This window comes from Staurois parvus, unplaced genomic scaffold, assembly GCF_062004578.1.
Source record: "Staurois parvus isolate SC_StPar_1 unplaced genomic scaffold, SC_StPar_1.0 ptg000704l, whole genome shotgun sequence".
NCBI classification, from domain to species: Eukaryota; Metazoa; Chordata; class Amphibia; order Anura; family Ranidae; genus Staurois; species Staurois parvus.
In genome coordinates, this window is record NW_028318500.1 from 3,120,942 (window position 1) to 3,146,376 (window position 25,435).

At 41.1% G+C, this 25,435-nt stretch overlaps 1 protein-coding gene across 1 annotated transcript in view; it reads right to left on the bottom strand.

Annotated features, from left to right (window-relative positions):
- Nucleotides 1-15,942: 15,942 nt before the first annotated feature.
- Nucleotides 15,943-25,435, bottom strand: part of LOC149445916 (glutathione S-transferase theta-3-like) — a 30,488-nt gene continuing 20,995 nt past the window's right edge. Inside the window, exons 3-5 of the mRNA XM_089653202.1 lie at nucleotides 24,280-24,430; nucleotides 18,482-18,658; nucleotides 15,943-16,285 (exon numbers count right to left, since the gene is read on the bottom strand). Of these exons, the coding sequence (XP_089509328.1) occupies nucleotides 16,085-16,285; nucleotides 18,482-18,658; nucleotides 24,280-24,430 (529 nt within the window). The 3' untranslated portion in view covers nucleotides 15,943-16,084. The remainder of the gene's footprint in view (nucleotides 16,286-18,481; nucleotides 18,659-24,279; nucleotides 24,431-25,435) is intronic.

The window sequence follows — 25,435 nt, forward strand, 5'->3', positions numbered from 1 at the left end:
CTTCCTGACCAGGCCATTTTTTGACAAATTGAGGTTTCTTTCAGAGATATTTGATCGCCTGTGCATTTTAAATTTTTTGCGCTATAAAAAAAAAGACCAACAATTTAGAAAAAAAAACAATATTTTTGACTTTTTGCTATTAATCATGTCCAGTAAAAAAGTGTAAAGAATAAAATTTCATCATAAATTTAGGCCAAAATGTATTCTGCTACGTCTTTGTTAAAAAAAAATCCCAATATGTGTAAATTAATTGGTTTACGTGAAAGTTATAGCGTTTACAAATGGCGGTATATACACTGGGATTTTTAATTTTTTTATTTTTACTAGTATTGGCAGTGATAGCGGGACTGCGAAACTGCGGGACTGCGGCAGGCATTCTAACACTGGGGGGAACTGACTTGGTATCACTGATATTCCTAGTGACACCAATACAGTGATCAATGCTAAAAAAAAAAGCACTAACACTGTACTAATGGCATGGGCAGGAAGGAGTTAACTTGGGCAGCACAGTGGCTAAGTGGTTAGCACTTCCACCTGGCAGTACTAGGGTCCTTGGTTTGAATCCCAGCCACGGCACCACCTGCCTGGAGTTTGCATGTTCTCCCTGTGCCTGTGTGGGTTTCCTCTGGTACTTCGGTTTCCTCCCACACTCCAAAGACATGTCGGTAGATTAATTGGCTCCTGTCTAAATTGGCCCTATGTGTATGTATGAATGTAAGTTAGGAACCTTAGATTGTATGACCCCTTGAGGGTTAGGGACTGATGTGTATGTACAATATATATATGTGTAAAGCGCTGCGAAAATTGACAGCGCTATATAAGTACGTGAAATAAATAAATGAGGGGCGATCAAAGGGTTAACTGTGTGCTGGGTGTGTTTTACTATGGGGCGGTGTCTGTGTGCTTCACTGTAAGCACACTGCTTTGGATGGCTGTGGTGTGCACAGCCATCCAAAGCAGTGTGCATGAGCCAACAGGGAGAACTGTTTTGTTTACATACAGATCCTCGTAAATCACCTGGCTCCCTACCTGGAAATGAAAAATCATGTATATATACGTGATTTTGCGCATTCGTGCCACCCTGTAGCAATATTTCTGCTATAGGGTGGTCAGGAAGCGGTTAATACAGGGGGATACAGAAGACTCTGCTCGTTAGAGCTTATAATCAGAGGGAGAGTCGAGATACAAAAAGTAATAATTGTGGGGGTAGGCTTATCTCTGAAGAGATGAGTTTTCAGGGATTGTCTAAAAGTGGACAGAGATGGAGATAGTCGGACACATTAAAAAATAAATGTGGTATGTTATAATAATAGTTATTACAGGTATGTAAACAGCACTGTCAATTTACAGTCAACAGCAGTCCCAGCTGTCAAAGAGCTTACAATCTAAAGCTGGCCATACTAATTCCCCCATCCATACATTTGAAGTGGATGAAGTAATCCTCACTGCTGCACTATTGTACCATGTGCCCCAAGCTCAATGGGTTCGGTACCTGACACCAGGGCTACTAGGCAAGGCCCTGGACGCATTTGTTGAATTGCCAGAGGGGCAGGATGATGATTATGAACTTTTGAAAGATGCCATCATCAGGAAGTACCAGATAACCCCGGAAGTGTACCGCAAGCGGTTCAGGTCCATGCAGAAGGGACCTGGGGACTCTTACACAGATGTGGCGAGTTGCTTACGCACAACATTCTGACAGTGGACTAAGGGACTGAAAGCTGACTCCTACGAGTCTTTAGAGGATCTCATGATACGAGATCAACTCTTGCACATTTGCCCAGCAGACGTCAGACAGTTTGTCTTGGAGAGGGAGCCAGCATCTACTACAGCTGCAGCAGACCTGGCAGATACCTTCATCCACACGCGAGTGTCTGAGCAAGGCTCCTCCAAACAGCTGGAAAGGGGGGAAATCATCCCTAGCAACCTCTCCTACTTCGGTGAGTCAAGCTTCACCTCTGCAGCGCTTGGAGCCAAGCTATTCCTGCCTGACACCCGCAGATGTTTCGCCTGTGGGAAAGCCGGACATCCCAGGACCCAGTGTCCTGAGCAGAAGCAGACGACATCATCTAGCCAGCTGGCCAGCAACTCTTCTTCTGTGCTGTTCGTTCGCAGGAAGATGCGGGTAACCCCCGCCAACTTGCAGCCCGTTACTGTGGGCAACCGGTCTGCAACTGGTTTCAGGGACACTGGGGCAGAAGTCACCTTGATCCGGCCAGAGCTGATTGAGCCACAGAACCTCATCCCAGGAAAGTTCCTGACCCTCACAGGAGTTGGGGGACCCGTTCACGCATACCCTGTGCAAAGGTATGCCTAGATTGGGGTGCGAGGGATGAGAGAGGTGGGGGTCTCAGATGAACTGCCCACACCTGTTTTGTTGGGTGCTGACCTAGGCACTCTTGTTTCATATTATGCCCCTGCCAAGAAGACCCGGAAGGGCCCCCTGGAACTCTCTGGACCAGCCCAGGTACTGTGGACAGATATTGGGGTAATGTCTGGGCCACCGGCAGATGAACAGAGGGAGGGGGCTGGGAATGGAGTGGGGCTACAGGATTCTCCATTAGCTGGAGAACAAGAAGAAATCCCCTTGTCTGGGGAGGTATTGAACGCATGTGTCATTGATATTATGAACGTGACTGTTGATAATCGTTGTGATGACAATGGAGGTGATATTACTAATGTCAGTAACATTGATAGTAAAGTCAGTAATGTCATTAATTATGTCAGTAACATTGATAGTAAGGCCAGTAATGTCGTTGAGAATGTTAGTATTGTTGATGGTAAGGTTGGTAATGCTAACAATGATTGTGATCTTCATGATGAGACAAATTATGTATTTTCACTGTTGGGGGTCACCCACAGTGCTGTGACGGGGGCAGAGGTAAAATCTCTGGGGGCTGGGCAAAGGGATGATCTAGATAGGCCTGTTCCTTGCCCGGGCCCAAAAGATTGTGCCTTGATAAGTGCCCAGCCGTTGGCCTTGCATAGGACTAGGCAGCCGGCTGGGACTTGTAGTTCCACGCCTCAGGCAGCACTGAAAAGCGATTCCCAAAGGAACTTCAGAAGTCCGCTAGCTGTGAGTTGCCCTGCTAAGAAAGGCACACCACAGCTGGCTGGGACTTGTAGTTCCACACTTCAGGCAGCCCTTAAAAGTGAGTCCCAAATGACCTTCAGAGGTAAGCTAGCTGTGACTTGTAGTCCCACAGGGAAGGCAGCCCGGGAAAGTCATTCATATGGAGATTTCAGCTTGTGTCCAGGGCTGAGCCCCCCTGTTGGGAAGGGTAAACAAAAGCCTGACAGGAAGAATGGCCTATTCCCAGGGGGGTGGAAGCCTGAAAGCCTGTCAGTTAATCTTACTTGTCAAGGCGTGTTCACAGGCAGACAGACAGATGTCATAGGCAGGGGCAGCGTGCCTGGATTACGAGTGGAAGGGGGGTTGATGCTTGGGTTACAGAGAGAGGGCCGCAGGGCCCAGACCCAATCACCCTTCCTTGGCACTCGGGTTCCGAAGCTGCTGGCCAGGCCTCTGATAGATGGTGTCTGGATCCAGAAGGTGCAGGCTGACTGGGCCACAGAGACAAAGGGAATGGCACAGACAGGAATCCAGGGGTCAGCTAGAGACTCGGCATCCCTGGTGGTCGCGGTCCTCAAGCAGGATACGATGACCAGGCTTTCTGAGGACCTTGGAAAACTGAACGCCAGCCCGGTGGTTGTGGCCCACCCCATGCCCAGGAGCCATGAGGTAATGGAGCATCCGGAAGGTGCCTACTGTTTTGCCATCATGGACCTGAGCAAGGAGCATGGGCCACCATCTCTAACCCAGCAAGCTCAAGACGAACCAGCCTTCACTACCCCATGTGGCTTGCCTGAATCCACGGGAAAGCTAGTTGGGGTTGAGAATGCACCGACCGCCTCTCCAGCGGTCAGGAATGGCCCGCAATGCGGAGTGGAACTGGGTGCAGTTGCCCACTTGAGGGGCCTGGCGGTGTTCGGCCCTGTCTAAGAAGAGCAACTTGGGCCCTTGTCACTAGTCCAGAACCAACCGCCCATGCCCAGTCTGACAGTGGAGAAGGGTAACTGTCAGAGGGGCATGTCAGTGGTTCAGTTTAGGAACCCACCGGTAAAAAGAGACCCCCAGAGGTCTGGGCGTGGGGAGACTGAGGCAGTTGAGGCCTGGTCTGCTCCCCAGGCCAAAAAGCAGGTTACATCAGTCGCGGGTACAGCTGGCTACGGTAAGATGCCTGGATGCGAGGATCATGGCTCAGCTGGACCTGTGACTGACCTAGCGGACAGGAAACTGGAGGAACTGGTGGCCTGGATGCTAGCAGGTAATGAGGACTGTCCATCTTGGATGAAGGTACCTGTGGACACCACTGGGAGGCGAGGTCCAGAATTCGCCTATCCGGTTCCGGTGCCCACAGGCGCTACTACCTTCAGGCCAGATGTAGTCCTAAGCCTGAGGAAGAAGGTAGGAGAGGGAAATCTCTTTCTCTACCTCGACAAGAAGCTACATATTAATATGTTAGCAAATGACACCCCTGAGCCGAAGTGTATTGTGAACAGGTGGGCACCCCGGCAGTTGCCACGGTATTCGGATAGCCACAGCCGACTGGTGCGCACCCGTGACCACTCACTTGGTTGGCCCAGTAGTGTTGCTGGGGAAAACGGCTTCCTTTTCAGACGGAACCCGGTTCTCCCGAAGTGCAGCGGTACCAGGACGACCCAAGAGGAACCTCTGGACAGAGGTCGGTTGCGTCAGGAGGGAACTTGTAGTTCCCTCCCTGGCAACCACCTGAGGGGGAGGTGTAGCAAACTTGCTCATCAGAGTTGGACGCGGAGTTCCCCTTTTCCTTTTCTTTTTATTGGAAGTATTCCTCAGTCCTACAGACCCTACCCCCTCCCTTCCTGAGAGGCAAACTTTATATGCTGACAGATGGGGGGGTCAACCCAAGTTAAGGCATCCTCAGTTCGGTGCCAGGCAGTCTGCGAAAGTGTAACCTTTCTCACCTAAAATCATGATAAGGCCAGCTCATCAGAGCATTGGGAAGCACTGATCCCAGACCTTGTGTAGGCTTACCCATCATAAAACAGATAAGAAAAATTAATAATAGCGCCTATGGTCAAAATTATATAACTTACTAATAATGTACCAGCTGCAAAAAATCACCATATATAAAGTGTACCAATAAATAAATAATTTGCGCTAGTAAATGTGTATAAATATATAAATATATATGAAGAAATCATCAAATCATAAGTCCAGAAAAAAATATATATATATGCCAATACCACAAAAAAATATAAATATAAAAAAACTTTTAGGTGCAAAAAACTTTTGTGCAGAAAAAGTGTCTGAATATGAAAAATTTCACCAAAAAACCTTGATAATATAATGGCAGATCATCCATAAATATATCTTCAGAAACGGAAACTCTGCAGCACACCGATCCTCATCGATCGAAATAACAGGATGAAAAACTTTGTAGTTAATCGAAAATCCACTTCTCCAATAGGTAAAGGACCACCTTCAAACGTATCCATAGGGGGAAATGCCAAGCACTCGGGAGAAACAGAAAGACTTCATGGTGCAATATTATAAAAACCAATTCCTTTATTAGGTACTCATTGCACTTACTCAAGAGGTGTCCCAGCCGACACCAGCATCAACAGCATAACAGCAATCACATAAACGAGCCTGGCTACTCAGCACATGCGCAGTAGCTGGCAGCCAAAAACGTAATAACGTCACATCAATCAAGCCCCGCCCTACGCGTTTCGTCATCGACATCCTCACGGAGCGGATAGATGTGAGACGTCTCAACCTCCTTAAATATTCACTCACAGGAAACGAACAGCTGACATCAATGGGGAATCAAGCAAAGCAAGCCGCCCCATCGATGACAGGAGTCCACAAAAGATATAAAATGTATCCAATATATTTGCCATCACAAGCAAAAAAACTTTAAAACAAGAGAACAAAAATAAAATAAAAAATTAAATAAACAATAATAATAAATAAATTACATGAATACAATAACGGGCCAGTACCCTCTAAGACTGTGTTTCAAAAAGGGAACTTAAAGGGCCAGTAACACTTTAAACACAAATAAAGGGGAACTCTAGTAATAATACAAAAATAATACAGAAATTGTACAAAAAGCATACAATCTCCCATATGTCATCTTTAAACAATTGCCTATATAAAAATATACTTAAAATAGCATAAAAATTAAAAATTTGTGAGAAAACAATTCAAATCTATATCGACATTTAACCCAAATGGTTGCAAGGAATTTAGTTCATAAATCCAAAACGTCTCTTTTTTGGAAATCTCATTAACCAAATCCGAGCCCCTCCAATGGGGTTTTACCATCTCGATCCCATAAAAGGTAAGTAAGCTCGGATCACAATTATGTACCAATTTGAAATGTTTGGATACACTATGTTTCTCCCGAGTGCTTGGCATTTCCCCCTATGGATACGTTTGAAGGTGGTCCTTTACCTATTGGAGAAGTGGATTTTCGATTAACTACAAAGTTTTTCATCCTGTTATTTCGATCGATGAGGATCGGTGTGCTGCAGAGTTTCCGTTTCTGAAGATATATTTATGGATGATCTGCCATTATATTATCAAGGTTTTTTGGTGAAATTTTTCATATTCAGACACTTTTTCTGCACAAAAGTTTTTTGCACCTAAAAGTTTTTTTATATTTATATTTTTTTGTGGTATTGGCATATATATATATTTTTTTCTGGACTTATGATTTGATGATTTCTTCATATATATTTATATATTTATACACATTTACTAGCGCAAATTATTTATTTATTGGTACACTTTATATATGGTGATTTTTTGCAGCTGGTACACTATTAGTAAGTTATATAATTTTGACCATAGGCGCTATTATTAATTTTTCTTATTTTTGGTAATTTCTCTTTTTAGAGGGATTTTATAATTGGCAGCCATGGATATTTTTGGATATATGGAAAAAAGAAAAGTTGATCTTAGTGAAGTTTTCAATCCCATGGGTATTTCAAATAGTATGAATTTAGAAGAAAATTTCAAAAGTTTGAAATACCTTTTGGAGAAGCAAATTAAAATATGGTGGGATGTGAATACTTTGGAACTCTATCTAAAAGAGAAAATTACTCCCAGGAGGTTGAGATGGGATATACCTGCCAATGATGGGATGGATGATAGAGAATTAGTAGATGAGTGGTTTCAGTTTTTTAACCATTGTGAAAGCAGTTTATTGGAATTAATTATAAAAAGGCGACAGGTTAAATTGAGGAAAGTAGACTTTAAAATTAAAGAGTTGAAGGATGTGATGTTACCTTTTGCAGATACCAATGATTATAAAGATTGATCAAAGAATTTACAGGATCATATTGTTAAAGTCGATAAGGATACTAAAAACAAAAAGGTTAAAAAATATAAAAGAGACACTGAAGACTATAGGAATAATAGAGTGTATAAATGGCAAGATAAGATCACTACAGATGGGTGTGACTCCCAACTTTCTACACCTGAAAAAATTATTATACCTAATTTAAAATCCCCAATGGTTAATCTAACCACTATGTCTTCTCCTAAACAAAAAGTGACATTTCAGAATTCTGGCAATAGAACACCTGAAAATGTTCATGATAAATCACCTCATCAATATGAATATAGTGGTAGACCTTCAAGAGGTTTTTCCAACTATAGAGGTCAAGGTGGATATAGGGGTAATGGATATAGGAGAGGAGGTTATCAAAACCAAAATTTTTTTCCACCGAGGGGGGGTTTTTCATACCATCACCGGGGGTGGAATATGGCACCAAGGGGTTACAGACCACAGGAGAAAGATTGGAGAGAACAAGGGAATTATGGCAGAGAAGAGTGAATAAGAAATACAGAGGCAAAAGAGGAGGAAGGAGACAAAAAGAGAAAAAGAGAATAATAGGGGCAGGAATTTATAACTTGAGTGATGTTACTTTTTCTGAAAGAGAAATTAAAGTTTTGGATCTTGGGTTGAAATATATACCTAGGACGAATTTAAATAAATTCGATGTTTTTATTGATTTGCAAAAATTTGTGAGAAAACTTAATATTAAAAAATTTTTTGAATTGAATAAATCGCAAGGAAACAATCCTACTTTATCTTCTCATGGTTTTCAAAATAGTGGTTTAAAAAATGCTTCTACATTTAACCCTAAGATTTCTGGTAATGCTTTTCTGGAGGTATTTAAAAATATGGTAGAAAATGAGATTAAGAGTATTAATGTTAAAAATTCGTACTGTATTCCACCAGATATAAAATTGGGTATTGAGGATCTTGAAAAGAGAAAGAATATAGTAATTAGAAGTGCTGATAAAGGGGGAAGTATTGTTGTTTTAAATAAGAATGACTATGAAAAAGAAATGAAGAGATTATTACAATCTGAAGATACATATAAAATTTTGCAAAAAAATCCCACTAAGAAACTTAAATTACTACTTAAGTGTATTATTAACAAAGGAAAAAAGTTGGGGGTATTAACTGAAAAAGAAGCAAAATATTTATTGACTAAACATCCGAAAATACCTACTATATACTATTTACCAAAAATACACAAAAATAAGGAGAACCCACCGGGGAGACCCATTGTGAGTGGGATAAATTCTTTATTTGCAAGAGTTGGTGAATATGTTGATACTTTTCTGAAAAACATTGTTATGACAAATAAGGCTTTTCTGAGAGATGGTGGACATCTTATTAACATTCTTAAAGAATTACATAATGTTGATAATTGTATGTTGGTTACTATAGACGTAGAATCTTTATATACTAACATCGATCAAAATGATGGAATTAATGCGGTAAAATGGGCCCTTAAACATAAATCACTCCTGAAAAGATCGCAGAGGAAGTTTGTTGTTGAATTACTTGAATTTGCGATGAATAACAATTTCTTTTGGTACAACAACACTTTTTTTCAGCAATGTAAGGGTGTTGCCATGGGAGCTAAGTATGCTCCCAGTGTGGCAAATCTGGTAATGGATAAATGGGAGGAAGAAAGTATTTTCAATAAATGGCCAGAGATGGCGCTATACAAGAGGTATATTGATGACATTATAATGGTATGGGATGGATCCAGAGAAAAGCTCGATTCCTTTATGGAATATATTAATATGAACCGCTATGGATTGAGATTCACTGTTATTAGTGATTTTGAGGAAATTTAAATTTTTGGATCTGGTCCTATATAAAGATAATGGCCAAATTTGCACCAAAACTTACTTCAAGGAAGTGGACAAAAACAGCTATATACCTATTTCTAGTGGACATCATCCAAATTGGTTATATAGCACTCCAAAAAGTCAGTTTACCAGATTAAAAAGAAATTGTAGCGCTAACAAAGATTTTTTCGATCAATCTGAGGTGTTAATTGAAAGATTTATAGAGAAAGGGTATGATAAGACCTTTTTGATTAAAGAGAGAAATTCGATTAGTATTAAAGATAGGGAGACGTTTCTTGGAAATAGAAAGGCTCATTTGGGATTTGAAAATAATGTACCCTTTATTACTAACTATAATATGCAATACAAAAATATTGAACGAATTTTTAAAAAATATTGGCCCATTTTGTTAACAGATGATATACTAAATAAATTCTTATCTAAAACTCCTAAATTAATTTATAAGAAAAATAAGTCTCTTAGGATGAAACTGGCTCGCAATGTCATCGAACCCCCAAAAAAGTTCGATCTGTTTCCAAATTTAAAGGGTTTTTTTCCTTGTAGGAAGTGTAAAGTTTGTAGGACTGTAAAATTGGTAATAATAAAAAAAGAAAGTCATTCTGCTCTTCATTTTCCAAAAAAGAATATGATATTAAATCCCTGATTACATGTAATTCTACACATGTGATTTATGTTTTAGAATGTCCATGTCATTTGAGATATATTGGGAGAACTGGGAGACGTTTAAAAACAAGAATAGGCGAACATATAAGAAACATAGTAAAAGGATTCGATAAACATAGTGTATCCAAACATTTCAAATTGGTACATAATTGTGATCCGAGCTTACTTACCTTTTATGGGATCGAGATGGTAAAACCCCATTGGAGGGGCTCGGATTTGGTTAATGAGATTTCCAAAAAAGAGACGTTTTGGATTTATGAACTAAATTCCTTGCAACCATTTGGGTTAAATGTCGATATAGATTTGAATTGTTTTCTCACAAATTTTTAATTTTTATGCTATTTTAAGTATATTTTTATATAGGCAATTGTTTAAAGATGACATATGGGAGATTGTATGCTTTTTGTACAATTTCTGTATTATTTTTGTATTATTACTAGAGTTCCCCTTTATTTGTGTTTAAAGTGTTACTGGCCCTTTAAGTTCCCTTTTTGAAACACAGTCTTAGAGGGTACTGGCCCATTATTGTATTCATTTAATTTATTTATTATTATTGTTTATTTAATTTTTTATTTTATTTTTGTTCTCTTGTTTTAAAGTTTTTTTGCTTGTGATGGCAAATATATTGGATACATTTTATATCCTTTGTGGACTCCTGTCATCGATGGGGCGGCTTGCTTTGCTTGATTCCCCATTGATGTCAGCTGTTCGTTTCCTGTGAGTGAATATTTAAGGAGGTTGAGACGTCTCACATCTATCCGCTCCGTGAGGACGTCGATGACGAAACGCGTAGGGCGGGGCTTGATTGATGTGACGTTATTACGTTTTTGGCTGCCAGCTACTGCGCATGTGCTGAGTAGCCAGGCTCGTTTATGTGATTGCTGTTATGCTGTTGATGCTGGTGTCGGCTGGGACACCTCTTGAGTAAGTGCAATGAGTACCTAATAAAGGAATTGGTTTTTATAATATTGCACCATGAAGTCTTTCTGTTTCTCCCGAGTGCTTGGCATTTCCCCCTATGGATACGTTTGAAGGTGGTCCTTTACCTATTGGAGAAGTGGATTTTCGATTAACTACAAAGTTTTTCATCCTGTTATTTCGATCGATGAGGATCGGTGTGCTGCAGAGTTTCCGTTTCTGAAGATATATTTATGGATGATCTGCCATTATATTATCAAGGTTTTTTGGTGAAATTTTTCATATTCAGACACTTTTTCTGCACAAAAGTTTTTTGCACCTAAAAGTTTTTTTATATTTATTTTTTTTGTGGTATTGGCATATATATATATTTTTTTCTGGACTTATGATTTGATGATTTCTTCATATATATTTATATATTTATACACATTTACTAGCGCAAATTATTTATTTATTGATAAAACAGATAAGGCAGCTTCTCCCCGGACTTGAAAGAAGTTAAAACCTCATAAAACTGACCAGCTGACAGGAGTTAATTGAACATTCCTCAGGTCAGCTGTCACCTATGTTCATATCATGGAGTATGAAGCTGTTAGTTTTAATTGAGAGTCCACTGACATCCTGCCCAAAATATTGTATTGGGCAGACTCAGAGCCACCCCCCCTTGCAGGGAGATTTTAAAAAGGACAGGCTGCAAGCCTGAAAGTTAAGAAGAAAAGCACATCTCCTGAGTTTAACATCGTAACAGAGGAGATCAAAGACCCTTCCTGCTCTGCACTTGGATCTGCTTACAAACCAAGGCATATTGGCAAGTAACTTAACCCTTTAACTTCCTATCATTTCTTTGCTGTACCTTTATATGCATATATATATATATAGTTACATTTTCTTTGTAAATATTTTATTGCACCTGTTTGACTCTTTTAGTAATAAATCCTTCTTTCTGAAAGTGTTAAACTGTTTCTAAGCGCTTACTTGCAATTCACGAATTCCTGCCTTTCAAGAGACGCTACTGTGTTTGTTTAACCCTCTGCCCAATCGGCCTGCGGTGACCGTATTGGACAGGCGACTTTTCAATCATTATAGTGTATATTTGATAACGGGAGTTTCCCAGTCTCCGACAAAAGTGGTGGTGGCAGTGGCAGTAGAGGGTTAGTTGCGTAATTAACCCGACCCAGTAACAAGCGCATTCAGGATGCAGGCACCGATTGTAGCCCATTAGCTGGACAATCGCTGTGCAGGGTGCAGCTGGGTGGGGCCTTGTTACGCGCGTCACACCGCGGTTTTAGATCGGCCGGTCCTTCGGTCACGAGTTGGTGAGGTCTGGGGTCTGACACCGCGGGCGTGATGTATTACTCTTAGTCGCGGTCGTGCGATTGTCGCATGTTGGTGGCGGCGACCGTGCGATCATGACACTGCCCGCTCACAGTAAATCTGTGGGTGGACAGGAAGTGGTTAAATTGGCTTGGAGGTGCCTGCACATAGGTGCAGCAGCTTTACTTTCTTCCCGCATGCATGAATGTGAAGCGGTTTCAGTCCTGAAGTGCTGACACTTTGCAATACTTGTAAGTATTTTGTGTTTGTTCTTAAAGAATTGCCTGTGGAGGCACATTGCATCCTAATCCAGGCTGTATAAGGGGCCTTGAATTCTGGCCAAACTGAGACTAAAGTGTATGCAAACTATAAAGCCATTCATTTGGTTCAGCAAGAACCGGCTGAATTTCAACCCATGTAAGAGCAGGCTGGTTGTACCAAGGTTGATCCATCCCACTTGACATGAATTGCCAAAATATCAACAACATTTTGTTGCCCTCCAGCGGATTTACCCCCCTTCCTGACCAGGCTATTTTTTGCAATATGGTACTGAGTTACTTTAACTGATAATTGTGCAGTCATGCAATGTTGTACAAAAATTAAACTCGTCTTTTTTTCCCCATAAAGAGAGATTTTTTTTTGGTCACCTCTGAGGTTTTTATTTTTTGCGCTATAAACAAAAAAAGACCAAAAATTTTGAAAACAAAAATATTTTTGACTTTTTGCTATAAAACATCTAATAAAAAAAAAATTTAAAAATCAAATTTTGTCATAAATTTAGGCCAAAATGTATTCTGCTACATGTCTTTGCTAAAAAAAAAATTCCAAATACATGTAAACTAATTGGCTTACGTGAAAGTTATAGTGGTATATATACACTGGAATTTTTATTATACTAGTAATGGCGGCAATCAGCGACTTATAGCAGGCCTGCGTGATGACAGGCATTCTGACACTGGGTGGGAACTGCCTACCTGCCACTGACATCCCCAGTGACACTAATACAGTGATCAGTGCTAATAAAAAGCACTGACGCTGTAGTAATGACACTAGGTAGGCAGGAGTTAACATTTGGGTGAACAAAGGGTTAACTGTGTGCATTTTACTAAGTGTGCTGTTTTACTATGGAGACATGCTGCTTTGTCGTGCAGAGAAATACAAAGCAGCATGTCCTTGCTGGCAGGAGAGAGACCTGTCCTTTTTTTACACACAAGTCTCTCCCGTCAGTTGTACTCGGCGATCGCCAGGTGCCGGTGGGGAATCTCCGGTCGGGACCTGGTGATTGACATCCCTAGCCACCAATGGTGGCGTGGGTAGGGCGGTATGCAAATCACATACACATTATATATATATATATATATATATATATATATACACATATACATACACACACACACACATACATACATACATGATTTTGCACAGCCCTGTATAGTAGTTCTACTATAGGGCGGCGAGTAAGCAGTTAATGCACCTCTATTTTCAGCAAAAGGAAAACCATTGGCATTTAATTTGTTTTTTGTTTTTTTTTTTTACAAAACGAGTCTCCTAAGAACTGAGACTGCAAACAGTGGACCACAGGTGCATTGCACAGGCTCCTGCAAATTCTTCCTCCAGATCCCTGTCAGTATGGATTTTCAGTTACAGAACTGGAGGAAGTGTCAATCACGTCTGGTGCGTTAATCACCACATTTGGGTTCGAGAACTACGGTGGTGCCAGATGGGATTTGTAATTACAGATATCTGCAAGTTGATGACGCAGATGTGTGGGCAAAGGTGACAGCTGCCATGGAGCAGAACACCCCTCATATTTTCAGGGGTGGCAGTTTGAGGGTGGTTGTTTAGCATCCATGTCACATCCTAAATATGGGTTTAACAGTTGGACCTTAGTCAGTAGTGAATTAGGTGCACAGGTAACACACAGCTGAATACCTTCATATTCCTGTAATAAATGCAATTGTGAATTCACCTGACTGTTGTACCAAAACAGGTTTTTTTTTTCTTTTAGGCTCCATGCACACTGGGCATTTTAATAACGCTGGTAACATTAGCTGTGTAAATTCACATTAAAAACTGAGTTTTTTTCAGCTTTTTAGCATTAGCATTTGGCAGCGTTTTGCCACATTTAGTGGCGTTTTCACCGTTTGCATTTTTTTTACCAAAAAAAAGTCCAAAAACACCAGTGTTTTACCACATTTTTCAGTGTTAGAGCGTTTTTATAGCTAAAAAATTCCTCTAGAAACCCACTAGTCCTGGGTTTTTTTTCTAGCCAAAGAACATTGCTGCCAAAAAAAAAAAAACCCATTGATTACAGTCTATGTGTGCATGGACACATAGGATAACATGCTGGGGGGTTTACTGGCTGTAGAAAAAAAAAAGTCAAAAAGCCAAAAACAGCAGCTGTAAAAATGTCCAGTGTGCATGAGGACTCAATTTCGCCTTGACACATGCTTTAAGCTCTACCACATCTTGGAGTTAAGCCCAGGGGCAGACTGACATCTCATGGGGCCCCTGGGCAATAGGGGATCATGGGGCCCCTGTGTCCTTGCCCAAACTCAAAAAAGCCTATGAAAAAGGTACCAGGGGCATCTTATGGGGCCCCCTACTGACCCCGGGCAGTGCCCAAGTTTCCAAATCGTCAGTCCGCCCCTTCTATTCTTTTCAGCCAAGGAAGCTACCATCTTAGCCTCTGATTTGCAACTGCCATGTTAAGGCACATGTGATCAGTTATGACACCAGTCATTTGATGGTTTGACAGTTTGGTTGAGAGCACAAGCAGATGTGACAGTCAACATTCCCAGCATGCCAGCAATGTAAGGCTGGGTACACACAGGCCAAATATCTACCAGCACAACAGAAACCAGCCAAAATTGGGTCAGTGCTGACAGTGATCTTTTGGACAGAAGGGACATGCTGAAAAACCAGCTTCCGATTAGCACTCACAGCCATTGGTTGTGTGTGCAGGTAGGGGGGAATGGAGCAGTCCCCCTGCCGGAACCCACAGGCACCACAGGGGAGATTGCCGCACTAACATCACGTGTTAGTATGGTGATCTGTCAGGTTATTTTGTTCAGCCCACTGGATTTATAAAATAAAAAAAAAAAAAAATCAAACAGTGTGTACCCAGCTTAACGGTTTTTCTAAACCTTGAAAGGGTTTAGTTCTACTTTAAGGCTTAGTTCACTTTCAGTTGTTTGCACAAGTGGAATGCAACTGTCCACTGCTTGTGATTGAGCTTTGTTCAATTGTCTGAAGGTATGTTTATAAAAATAAAAAAAATAAAAATCAAACATGATACCCTTCATCAAGGGTAGGCAATCATGGCACTGTGGGGAACCACAATTCCCATCATGCCTCTTGCAAGTCATGTCTGCGGCATTTGGAGTCTTGCAATGCCTAATGAGACTTGTGGATCCCCAACAGCTGGAGTGCCAACCCATGATAGATTATTTATATATTATATTTTCATTCATTCATCTTTTTTTGCTTTTGTAACAGTTCTGTGTGCACACACGGTAATGTGGTGGAGCATCAGAGAAGTTGGTCAGCACTGTAATGCAACCCCTACATTAATGACAGCTAAAAATATTATACACTGTAATACAAATTTAAAAATGATAGCAACACAAATTGATGAAATGAATGAAAAACTACAAAATCCCATCAAAAACAGGTTGGAGGAGGATGGGGAGGTAAGTATTGAATGACATGTACCACAAAAATCATTGCTATACAACAAATCTTACAACGGGCAATATGACTTTTATAAAATGCCAAACCCCACGCAATGTATTGTGCCTGGCTTCAAGAAAGACAGACACTTTCAAAAAGGTATTTTAATTTTTTGAAAAATTCCTTTACTGGGGTGACAAATTGAATACACAGTAGTAGAACCAGTAGAATTAGATGCTGCAAAATAGGCTCCTAACATTAAAGAAACTTTCATATCCTCTTAAAGCTTCATCAGTGGGTGAACTGTTGTAATCTGGCTCCAAGTCGCTCCTTAAGTGCTGGAGGGATGGGCATATTTTGCATGTCCTTCACTCTCGGTACTTTCTCATGTGCTTCCTTGAACAATGCAGCTCCAATTGCATCCTCCACTCTATTTTTCCAATCTGCCAACTTTGGTTTGTTTTCAAAAGCATCAATTCCACTAGCAATAGTCTGTAAAACAATAAAAGTCATGTGAAATTTCATATTGGGTCACAAAAACAGATTCCTTTTTTTTTTCTTTAAAGTGACATTCTTGCTAATCATTTTGTTCTGGTTTGGAATAGTAAACAGTACAAGTCTTAACACGATTTTAAAAGTTTAATTATATAAAATATATAAATACATTTGAAATGTTATACTTACCTGCTCTGTGCATGCCAGTGCTCCTGGCTCCTTCCTCCACAGCAAGCCACTTGCTATGGGGCACTTATGCAGGCTTGATCCTGAGCCGTGCTGCATGTCCAGAGATACACACAATGCAGCTCTCATTCTAAGCCTTGTTTGTTTATACCAGGCACCAGTTATGGCTCATGGCTGCTATGGGGTTTTTAAAATGGAACAACTTGTAATAGCAGCGGAATAGCAAATAGTTACATGAACGGCTCTACTGTTTACTGGTCTATGGTTTTTTTTTTTATTGTTCATTTATATTTCCAACCATGCAACAGTCCTGTACATGACAGTTATAGTAACAGGCTCATATTACATTATGGTCTAACACACAAGAAAAGCCATTACAAGGTAAAATACTATGGGGGTACACTAGAGAATGGACATTACTAACCATCCGCTCAAAATGTATAAAGCCACAGGGTTACTCATATCATAGCCCCATTTTACAGTCCATTCATAAAATGCTGGATGCAGTACAGTGTACTGTATTTTATTTATGATGATCAGGAACGTGCATGTGGCACACAAGAAAAAAAAAATTTATACATATACACTTTTTTTTTTATTTAAATAAAAAAGATCTGTTATACTACATTAAAATTAACTGTGAAACTGTGTGCCACTGATACAGTTGTTTGTGATTAAGAACAATCTCTGGAATTACAAATATTTTACTGCATGACAAAAAGATACCCAGAGCACTATGGGTTAGCTAAGTAACGAGCCTACAAGCCTAGATGAAGCTGTCTGCCTTGAAGCACTGCTTTGTCTGAAAATTCAAAAAGGGAGCCATCTATCAAATGAGCAGTCACTGCTGAGTCACGAGTGTATGTATACTATATAGTGTCAAAAGTACTGGGACACCCCTTCAAATCATTGGATTCAGGTATTACAAGAACAGGTCGCTCTCAGGAGCTCAGTGAACTCAAGCGTGGTACCCTGATAGGTTGCCACCTGTGCAGTAAGTCCATCTGTGAAATTTCCTTGCTATTAAATGTTCTGTGGTCAACTGTTAGTGGTATTATGACAATGTGGAAGCAACTGGGAACAGGAACTCAGGCACGACATGGTGAGCCACATAAAATGACAGGTCAGCGCTTGCAGAAGTGCATGGTGTGCAGAAGTTGCCAACTGTCTGCAGAGTCAATAGCTAAAGACCTCCAAACTTTGTATGGCCTTCAGATTAGCACAACAGTGCATAGAGAGCTTCATAGAATGGGTTTCCATGGCCGAGCAGCTGCATCCAAGCCTTACATCACCAAGTGCACATCACAAAGCACTGGATGCAGTGGTGTAAAGCACACCGCAACTGGACTCTAGAGCAGTGGAGACGTGTTCTCTGGAGTGACGAATCATGCTTCTCTGTCTGACAATCTGATGGATGTGTCTGAGTTTGGTGGTTGCCAGGAGAACGGTACTGGTCTAATTGCATTGTGTCAAGAGTAAAGTTTGGTGGAGGTGGGGATTATGAAGTTTTTCAGGGGTTGGGTTTGGCCCTTTAGTTCCAGTGAAGGGAACTCTTAAGGAGTCAGCATACCAAGCCATTTTGGACAATTTCATGCTCCCAACTTTATGGGAACAGTTTGGGGATGGCCCCTTCCTGTTCCAACATGACTGTGCACCAGTGCACAATACAAGGTCCATAAAGACACGGATGAGCGCGTTTGGGGTAGAGGAACTTGACTGGTCTGTACAAAGTCCTGACCTCAACCTGATAAAACACCTTTGGGATGAATTAGAGCGGAGACTGCAAGCCAGGAATTCGTTAACATCAGTGCCTGATCTCACAAATGCTCTTATGGAAGAATGGTCAAACCTTCCCATAGACACACTTCTAAACCTTGAAGCTGCAACATAGTGTGTATAATATTAGTATGTATGTATGTATGTATGTATGTATGTATGTTTTACTTGGATAATGGATACAGTAAGCAATACAGGGTGAAAATTAAAATATCCTAGCTAGTCACTTACCTGCATGATCTCCACAATAGCCACTAGATCGGCTATGGACATCTCATCACCAGCTATGAAAGGTTTCCCTCCTAGGAACTTTTCTTCTATAGCAGTCAATGTGGTATTAAATTCAGTCAACACAGGATCCAACTTCTCAGGTTCAGCTTCATGGCCAAGGAGAAAGGGTGTCATTACCTGTTAGAAAAATAAATATTTAAAGTAAAAATGACAAAACCCTATAAACCATACAGGTTAGGATTATACTAACCATAACGGATAGTATGGGTTATACAATATGGTTATGCTAACCATAATGTGTAATTTACTATTTTATCATACTGGCGATATAGTAAATTACACATATTGTATTAAATATATTTAATCCCTGGGGGAGGGTGCCAAAATGGTGGCTGGGAGTGAGCATAAATCATTTAGTTGTGCTTTTCTACTACTCATTGGGACCCAACTGACTAGATGGGGAGCCTATTTAGCTAAATTCTGCTGAAGCTGGCTGAGGGACTTTTTTGGGGAATCTGGTCTGGAGTATTCACTGGAGAGGTGTCCGGAAGATATTGTAAGGAGGCATCCAATTATCCAGGGACACTGGCTAGTACAGACTGGTGTGTGAGACCCTCTTGCAACAGAGTAAAAATTGTACTGAAAGTTAGACATTTTCCCCTGGTGTCCCGTGTAGCTCAGCCAATTATTTGCTACTGCAAGGACTGTGCTCAGAATCTTTAGGAGCAACATAGGCATCCACAAATTACTGCTTAACGTTACTGGAGTATCCCACAATTACTGCGCACCCATCTAAGTTTGTTCAATAAAGCATCAAAACAATACCCCTAGACTGATCAAAACCTTGGGACCAAAATAGTAGGCCCTTTGGGGAGGGGGAGGGGGGGTGGGGACACATAAGTAGCAATCCTTTTATATTTGCTTTGCTTTATGTCTCCCTTCTTATGTAGGGTCTTCCACTGCTTTGTGAAGGAAGGATGGGGAAGAGTTTGGTTCATCTTTTGCAGTGCAAAATGGGATATCACCAATTGAACTCATCTTTCTTATAATCAGCCTACTAGACCTCCTATAGTAACACTCCAATGTGGCACACAACATAGACCTAAAAGCTGTGGTCTAAGCTTGTTAAATTACCTCCTGGACTGAGTACTGGCACCAACAGGTACCTACACACAGGCAGCTTTAAAAGTGGTCTAGTAGATTCTAACCTTTTCCTACTTTATCCACAACTAAAAACCAATAAATAAATATTAATAGACTGGAGTACACATTAAGATCCCCGCATATACAGTGGGGCAAAAAAAGTATTTAGTCAGCAAATAATTGTGCAAGTTCTCCCACTTAAAAAGATGAGAGGCCTGTAATTGGCATCATAGGTAGACCTCAACTACGAGAGACAAAATGAGAAAACAAATCCAGACAATCACATTGGCTGATTTGGAAAGAATTTATTTGCAAATTGTGGTGGAAAATAAGTATTTGATAAATATCAAAAGTTCATCTCAATACTTTGACCTCTATCATTGCCAACAAAGGATATATAACAAACGTTTCCTGTAAGTCTTCACAAGGTTGGCACACACTGTTGCTGGTATGTTGGCCCATTCCTCCATGCAGATGTCCTCTAGAGCAGTGATGTTTTGGGGCTGTCGCTGGGCAACACGGACTGTCAACTCCCTCCAAAGGTTTTCTATGGGGTTGAGATCTGGAGACTGGCTAGGCCACTCCAGGACCTTGAAATGCTTCTTACGAAGCCACTCCTTCATTGCCCGGGCAGTATGTTTGGGATCATTGTCATGTTGGAAGACCCAGCCACGTTTCATCTTCAATGCCCTTGCTGATGGAAGGAGGTTTGCACTCAAAATCTCACGATACATGACCCCATTCATTCTGTCCTGTACATGGATCAGTCGTCCTGGTCCCTTTGCGGAGACACAGCCCGAAAACATGATGTTACCACCCCCATGCTTCACAGTAGGTACGGTGTTCTTTGGATGCAACTCAGCATTCTCTCTCCTCCAAACACGACGAGTTGTGTTTCTACCAAACAGCTCTATTTTGGTTTCATCTGACCATATGACATTCTCCCAATCCTCTTCTGGATCATCCAAATGCTCTCTAGCAAACTTCAGACGGGCCCGGACATGTACTGGCTTAAGCAGGGGGACACGTCTGGCACTGCAGGATCTGAGTCCCTAGCAGCGTAGTGTGTTACTGATGGTAGCCTTTGTTACGTTAGTCCCAGCTCTCTGCAGGTCATTCACTAGGTCCCCCCGTGTGGTCCTGGGATTTTTGCTCACCATTCTTGTGATCATTTTGACCCCACGGGGTGAGATCTTGCGTGGAGCCCCAGACTGAGGGAGATTATCAGTGGTCTTGTATGTCTTCCATTTTCTAATTATTGCTCCCACAGTTCATTTGTTCACACCAAGCTGCTTGCCTATTGCAGATTCAGTCTTCCCAGCCTGGTGCAGGTCTACAATTTTGTTTCTGGTGTCCTTCAACAGCTCTTTGGTCTTCACCATAGTGGAGTTTGGAGTGTGACTGTTTGAGGTTGTGGACAGGTGTCTTTTATACTGATAACAAGTTCAAACAGGTGCCATTGATACAGGTAATGAGTGCAGGACAGAGGAGCCTCCTAAAGAAGAAGGTACAGGTCTGTGAGAGCCAGAAATCTTGCTTGTTTGTAGGTGACCAAATACTTATTTTCTACCATAATTTGCAAATAAATTCTTTCCAAATCAGCCAATGTGATTGTCTGGATTTCTTTTCTCACTTTGTCTCTCATAGTTGAGGTCTACCTATGATGCCAATTTACAGGCCTCTCTTATCTTTTTAAGTGGCAGAACTTGCACAATTGGTGGCTGACTAAATACTTTTTTGCCCCACTGTATACTTTAACCACCATGACCTTCGTGAAATCTGCTGAATCTTCAACAATGAACCATGGGTCTACCTCATTTACCCACCTACTTCACAGCATTACTCAAGCAAAGCATTTGAAATCAAACTAGAACTAGCAAAAGTGTTGCTGTTCATTGAACAGGGATAATGAAAACAAAAAATTAGAACAATGTTGAGGTGTAAAAATAGCGATACATTCGCTGAATGGAATGTGGTATTGGATGCAGAAGGGCATGTTGGTGCATAAGTGAATCTCTGGGGTAGGTGCAGAGGTCTACTTAGGTGCAGTAGAGACAGATGCAGAAGGGTCCGTCGATGCAGTGTTGGCAGGTTTAGATGCACAGGTCAGTACAGTGATGAAGGTTGCAGAAGTGGATGTTGGTGTAGCGTTGGTGTGTGCAGAAATGCACACTGGTACAGCGGCAGTAGGTGCGTCAGTTTAGTGCCAGCAGGTACAGATAGAAACATTGTTGCAATAGTATTCATCTGCATTAAAGTATGTGCATCTACAGATAAGCAGAAATGGCTCCAAAATACAGACCCATACATGAAGTTCTTCCTTCCCATGCAGCAATTTGTCAGCACCATTTATGCTTAGCCTATGAATTTTTCGCCATTACAGTGAAGACCACAAGAAGTTTCTGACACAGACAATTCCTGAGCATGATGCCTGGTGTAGGTGTCATTTTTGAGCGAAGATGCTACAGAACTTGCACATTAGTGGTGCAATTTGCTTACAACACATAGAAATAGATTATAACGGGGTAGACATATCAGACAGGGGTCAGTACTTATTGGTGGATAGAATGGGGAAAGAAATTGACTGGAGTAATGGTACTGCAGGAACAGTTTTTATTATTATTATACAGTATTTATATAGCGCCAAAGGGTATGCTCAGCGCTGTACAATAACAAGGGAGACAGAACATGAGACAAAACAGTAACAATACAACACACGAGGGGTTCGAGGGCCCTGCTCTTTCGAGCTTACAATCTAGGAAAGTTAAAGGGCAAACATTTTTAAACCTACTACAGGACAATGTTATGTTACAGTTCATAGAGGCCCCTACTAGGAATGATGCTCTGCTGGACCTGGTAATCTCAAACCATGCAGAGCTTATTACGAATATCCATATAAAAAAAGAACATCTGGGTAGCAGTGACCAGAACATGATTTTCTTTATTGTTAGCTGTAAACAGCAAGCATGTACGGGAAAAATAAAAATGTTCAATTTCAAGAGAGCTAATTTTCCAAGGCTGAGAGCTGCTCTCCAAGACTTAGACTGGCAGGGAATATTGGCATCAATGAACACAACACAGAAATGGGAGTTCTTCAAAAAGACTGAATGTGAACACACTGCAAATATAGTCCCATGGTCAACAAGTTTAAAAGGCTAAAAATCAAACCTATGTGGCTTACGGCCAAAGTTAAAAAGGCTATAGATAAGAAGAGCGGTTATTAAATATAAAAATAAAGGAAACGCTATCATCATTTAACCACTTGCCGTCCGGCCGCTGGATATAAACAGCCAGACGGTGGCAGTGCAGGGGCGGGTTGCCGTTCATAAACAGCGCCCGTCATTTTGGATTGTGCACGCTCCCTGGGAGTACGTGGCACCACAACCCAATGCCCACTGTATGGGACCTCTGTGTGAGGTCCCAATCATGTGATCACTGATTGGCCAATCAGTGATCACATGAACAGTAGTAAGTAAGATGTCACTTCTGACATCATTGCTTACTACTGGTGAAATCTGTGAATGCTCACAGAGGTCACATGGTACAAGGCTATTCACAACAGCCTTGTACCATGTGACAAATCACAGATCACACAGTATTTCTCAATGGCTGCATTCTTGCAGCCAGGGAGAAGGAGAAATGATTGCTTTTACAGCCTTTATGGGTGTAAAAGCAATCAGTGTAGAAGAAAAAAAAAAAAAAAAAGTCCAGTCTGAGCATGTAGGCCCTTTAAAAAATAATCTAGAGTGGGTGACTGGGGACAAAGAGAAGGCAAATTAAATACCTTCTTCAGCTCTGTCTATACGAAGGAGCATGGCGGAGCTCTTGTCCATAATGGGCATGGTATTGACATAGCTCCAGATGATCCACATTGGCTCACAACTGATATGATCCAAAAATATTTAGAACGTATAAAAAGGTGAATAAAGCACCTGGACCAGATGGCATACACCCACGGGTCCTTAAAGAATTGAGCTCTGCCATTTCAAAGCCATTGTTTCTCATTTTTAGGGACTCTTTAATGACTGGCATAGTACCACTGGATTAGTGTAAGGCCAACGTGGTGCCAATATTTAAAAAGGGGTCAAAATCTTTACCAAGTAATTATATACCTGTTAGTTTAAACGTCTATAGTTGGGAAGATACTGTAGAGTTTAATAAAAGACCACATAGATGAGTTCCTGCTGGAAAAAAAATATTTTAAGCAACACACAGCATGGATTCATGAAAGACAGAAGTTGTCAAACAAATCTGATTTCTTTTTATGAGGGGGTGAGCAAAGGGGTGGCGGTGGACGTGGTATACTTGGATTTTGCAAAAGCATTTGACACAGTTCCCCACACACGGCTAATGTGTAAGGTAAAGTCTATGGGCTTGGGAAAATCTGTATGTAAATGGATAGAAAACTGGCTAAAAGATCGCATTCAAAGAGTAGTGGTTAATGATTCATACTCTGAATGGTCTGGGGTCATCAGTGGTGTACCCCAAGGTTCAGTGTTGGGACCTTTACTTTTTAATATATTTATAAATATAGGGTCTGGGATTAAAAATCCCATTTAAGTCTTTGCAGATGACACCAAGCTGTGCAGTGGAAAAAACAAAACAACAAAAAAAAAAAAAAAAAAAAAAAAAAAAGAAAAAAACACAAATCTCACCTTAACCCAGAATAATTTGGTACCATGTAGACGGGTATTGGTATGCTGCCAAGCAAGATATTCATCAACACGAGCACGTTTTTGTAGGTCGCCTGGATACCAGTGATCAGGGGTCTTATACTTGTTGGCCAGATACAGAAGCATTGCAGTACTGGTGAATGACAATAAAAAGGTAGGCTGGTATTAGTTAGAAACAAATACGTTGCAGAGTAGGATGCCCTGTCGCATTATAAACACAGCAATTGTTCGAATTAGTGCACACAAGTTTCAGTTCATATATGCTAGTCTGAAAAAAATTATTATTATGTACAACAATGCGTATCTAATCCCCAAAACAAAAATGTAATATATTGTAGCTTACTAGTGCTTCATTGTAGTGGCTGCATTCATTTTCTCTATTTCAAGCTTTTTCTTAGTTCCAGTGAAGGGAACTCTTAAGGCATCAGCATACCAAGACATTTTGGACAATTTCATGCTCCCCACTTTGTGGGAACAGTTTGGGGATGGCACCTTCCTGTTCCAACATGACTGCGGACCAGTGCACAAAGCAAGGTCCATAAAGACATGGATGAGCGAGTTTGGGGTGGAGGAACCTGACTGGCCTGCACAGAGTCCTGACCTCAACCTGATAGAACACCTTTCGGATGAATTGGAGCAGAGACTGCGAGTCATACCTTCTCGTCCAACATCAGTGCCTGACCTCACAAATGTGCTTCTGGAGGAATGGTCAAACATTCCCATAGACAAACTCCTAAACCTTGTGGACAGCCTTCCCAGAAGAGTTGAAGCTGTTATAGCTGCAAAAGGTGAGCCAACTCAATATTGAACCCTACGGACTAAGACTGGGATGCCATTAAAGTTTATGTTCGTGTAAAGGCAGGCGGCCCAATACTTTTGACAATATAGTGTATGTTCCAATTCAGGTGGTGGCTCAGTTAGTGGCATCTCAATATAGATGAATCAAGCTGTTCCATGCTAGACATCGGAATGAAGCGGCATGGTGGAAAGACATGTGGTGCAGCCCAGGGTGCGGGCGTGGTGACGTTATTGTGTTTCACTCACTGTTCACGTGAGCTTTTTCAGGATCTTCAGAAACTGTGCATGTACTACATGGAGGGGAAGAAAACTCCAGGAATTTCAACCCTTTTAAAAACAT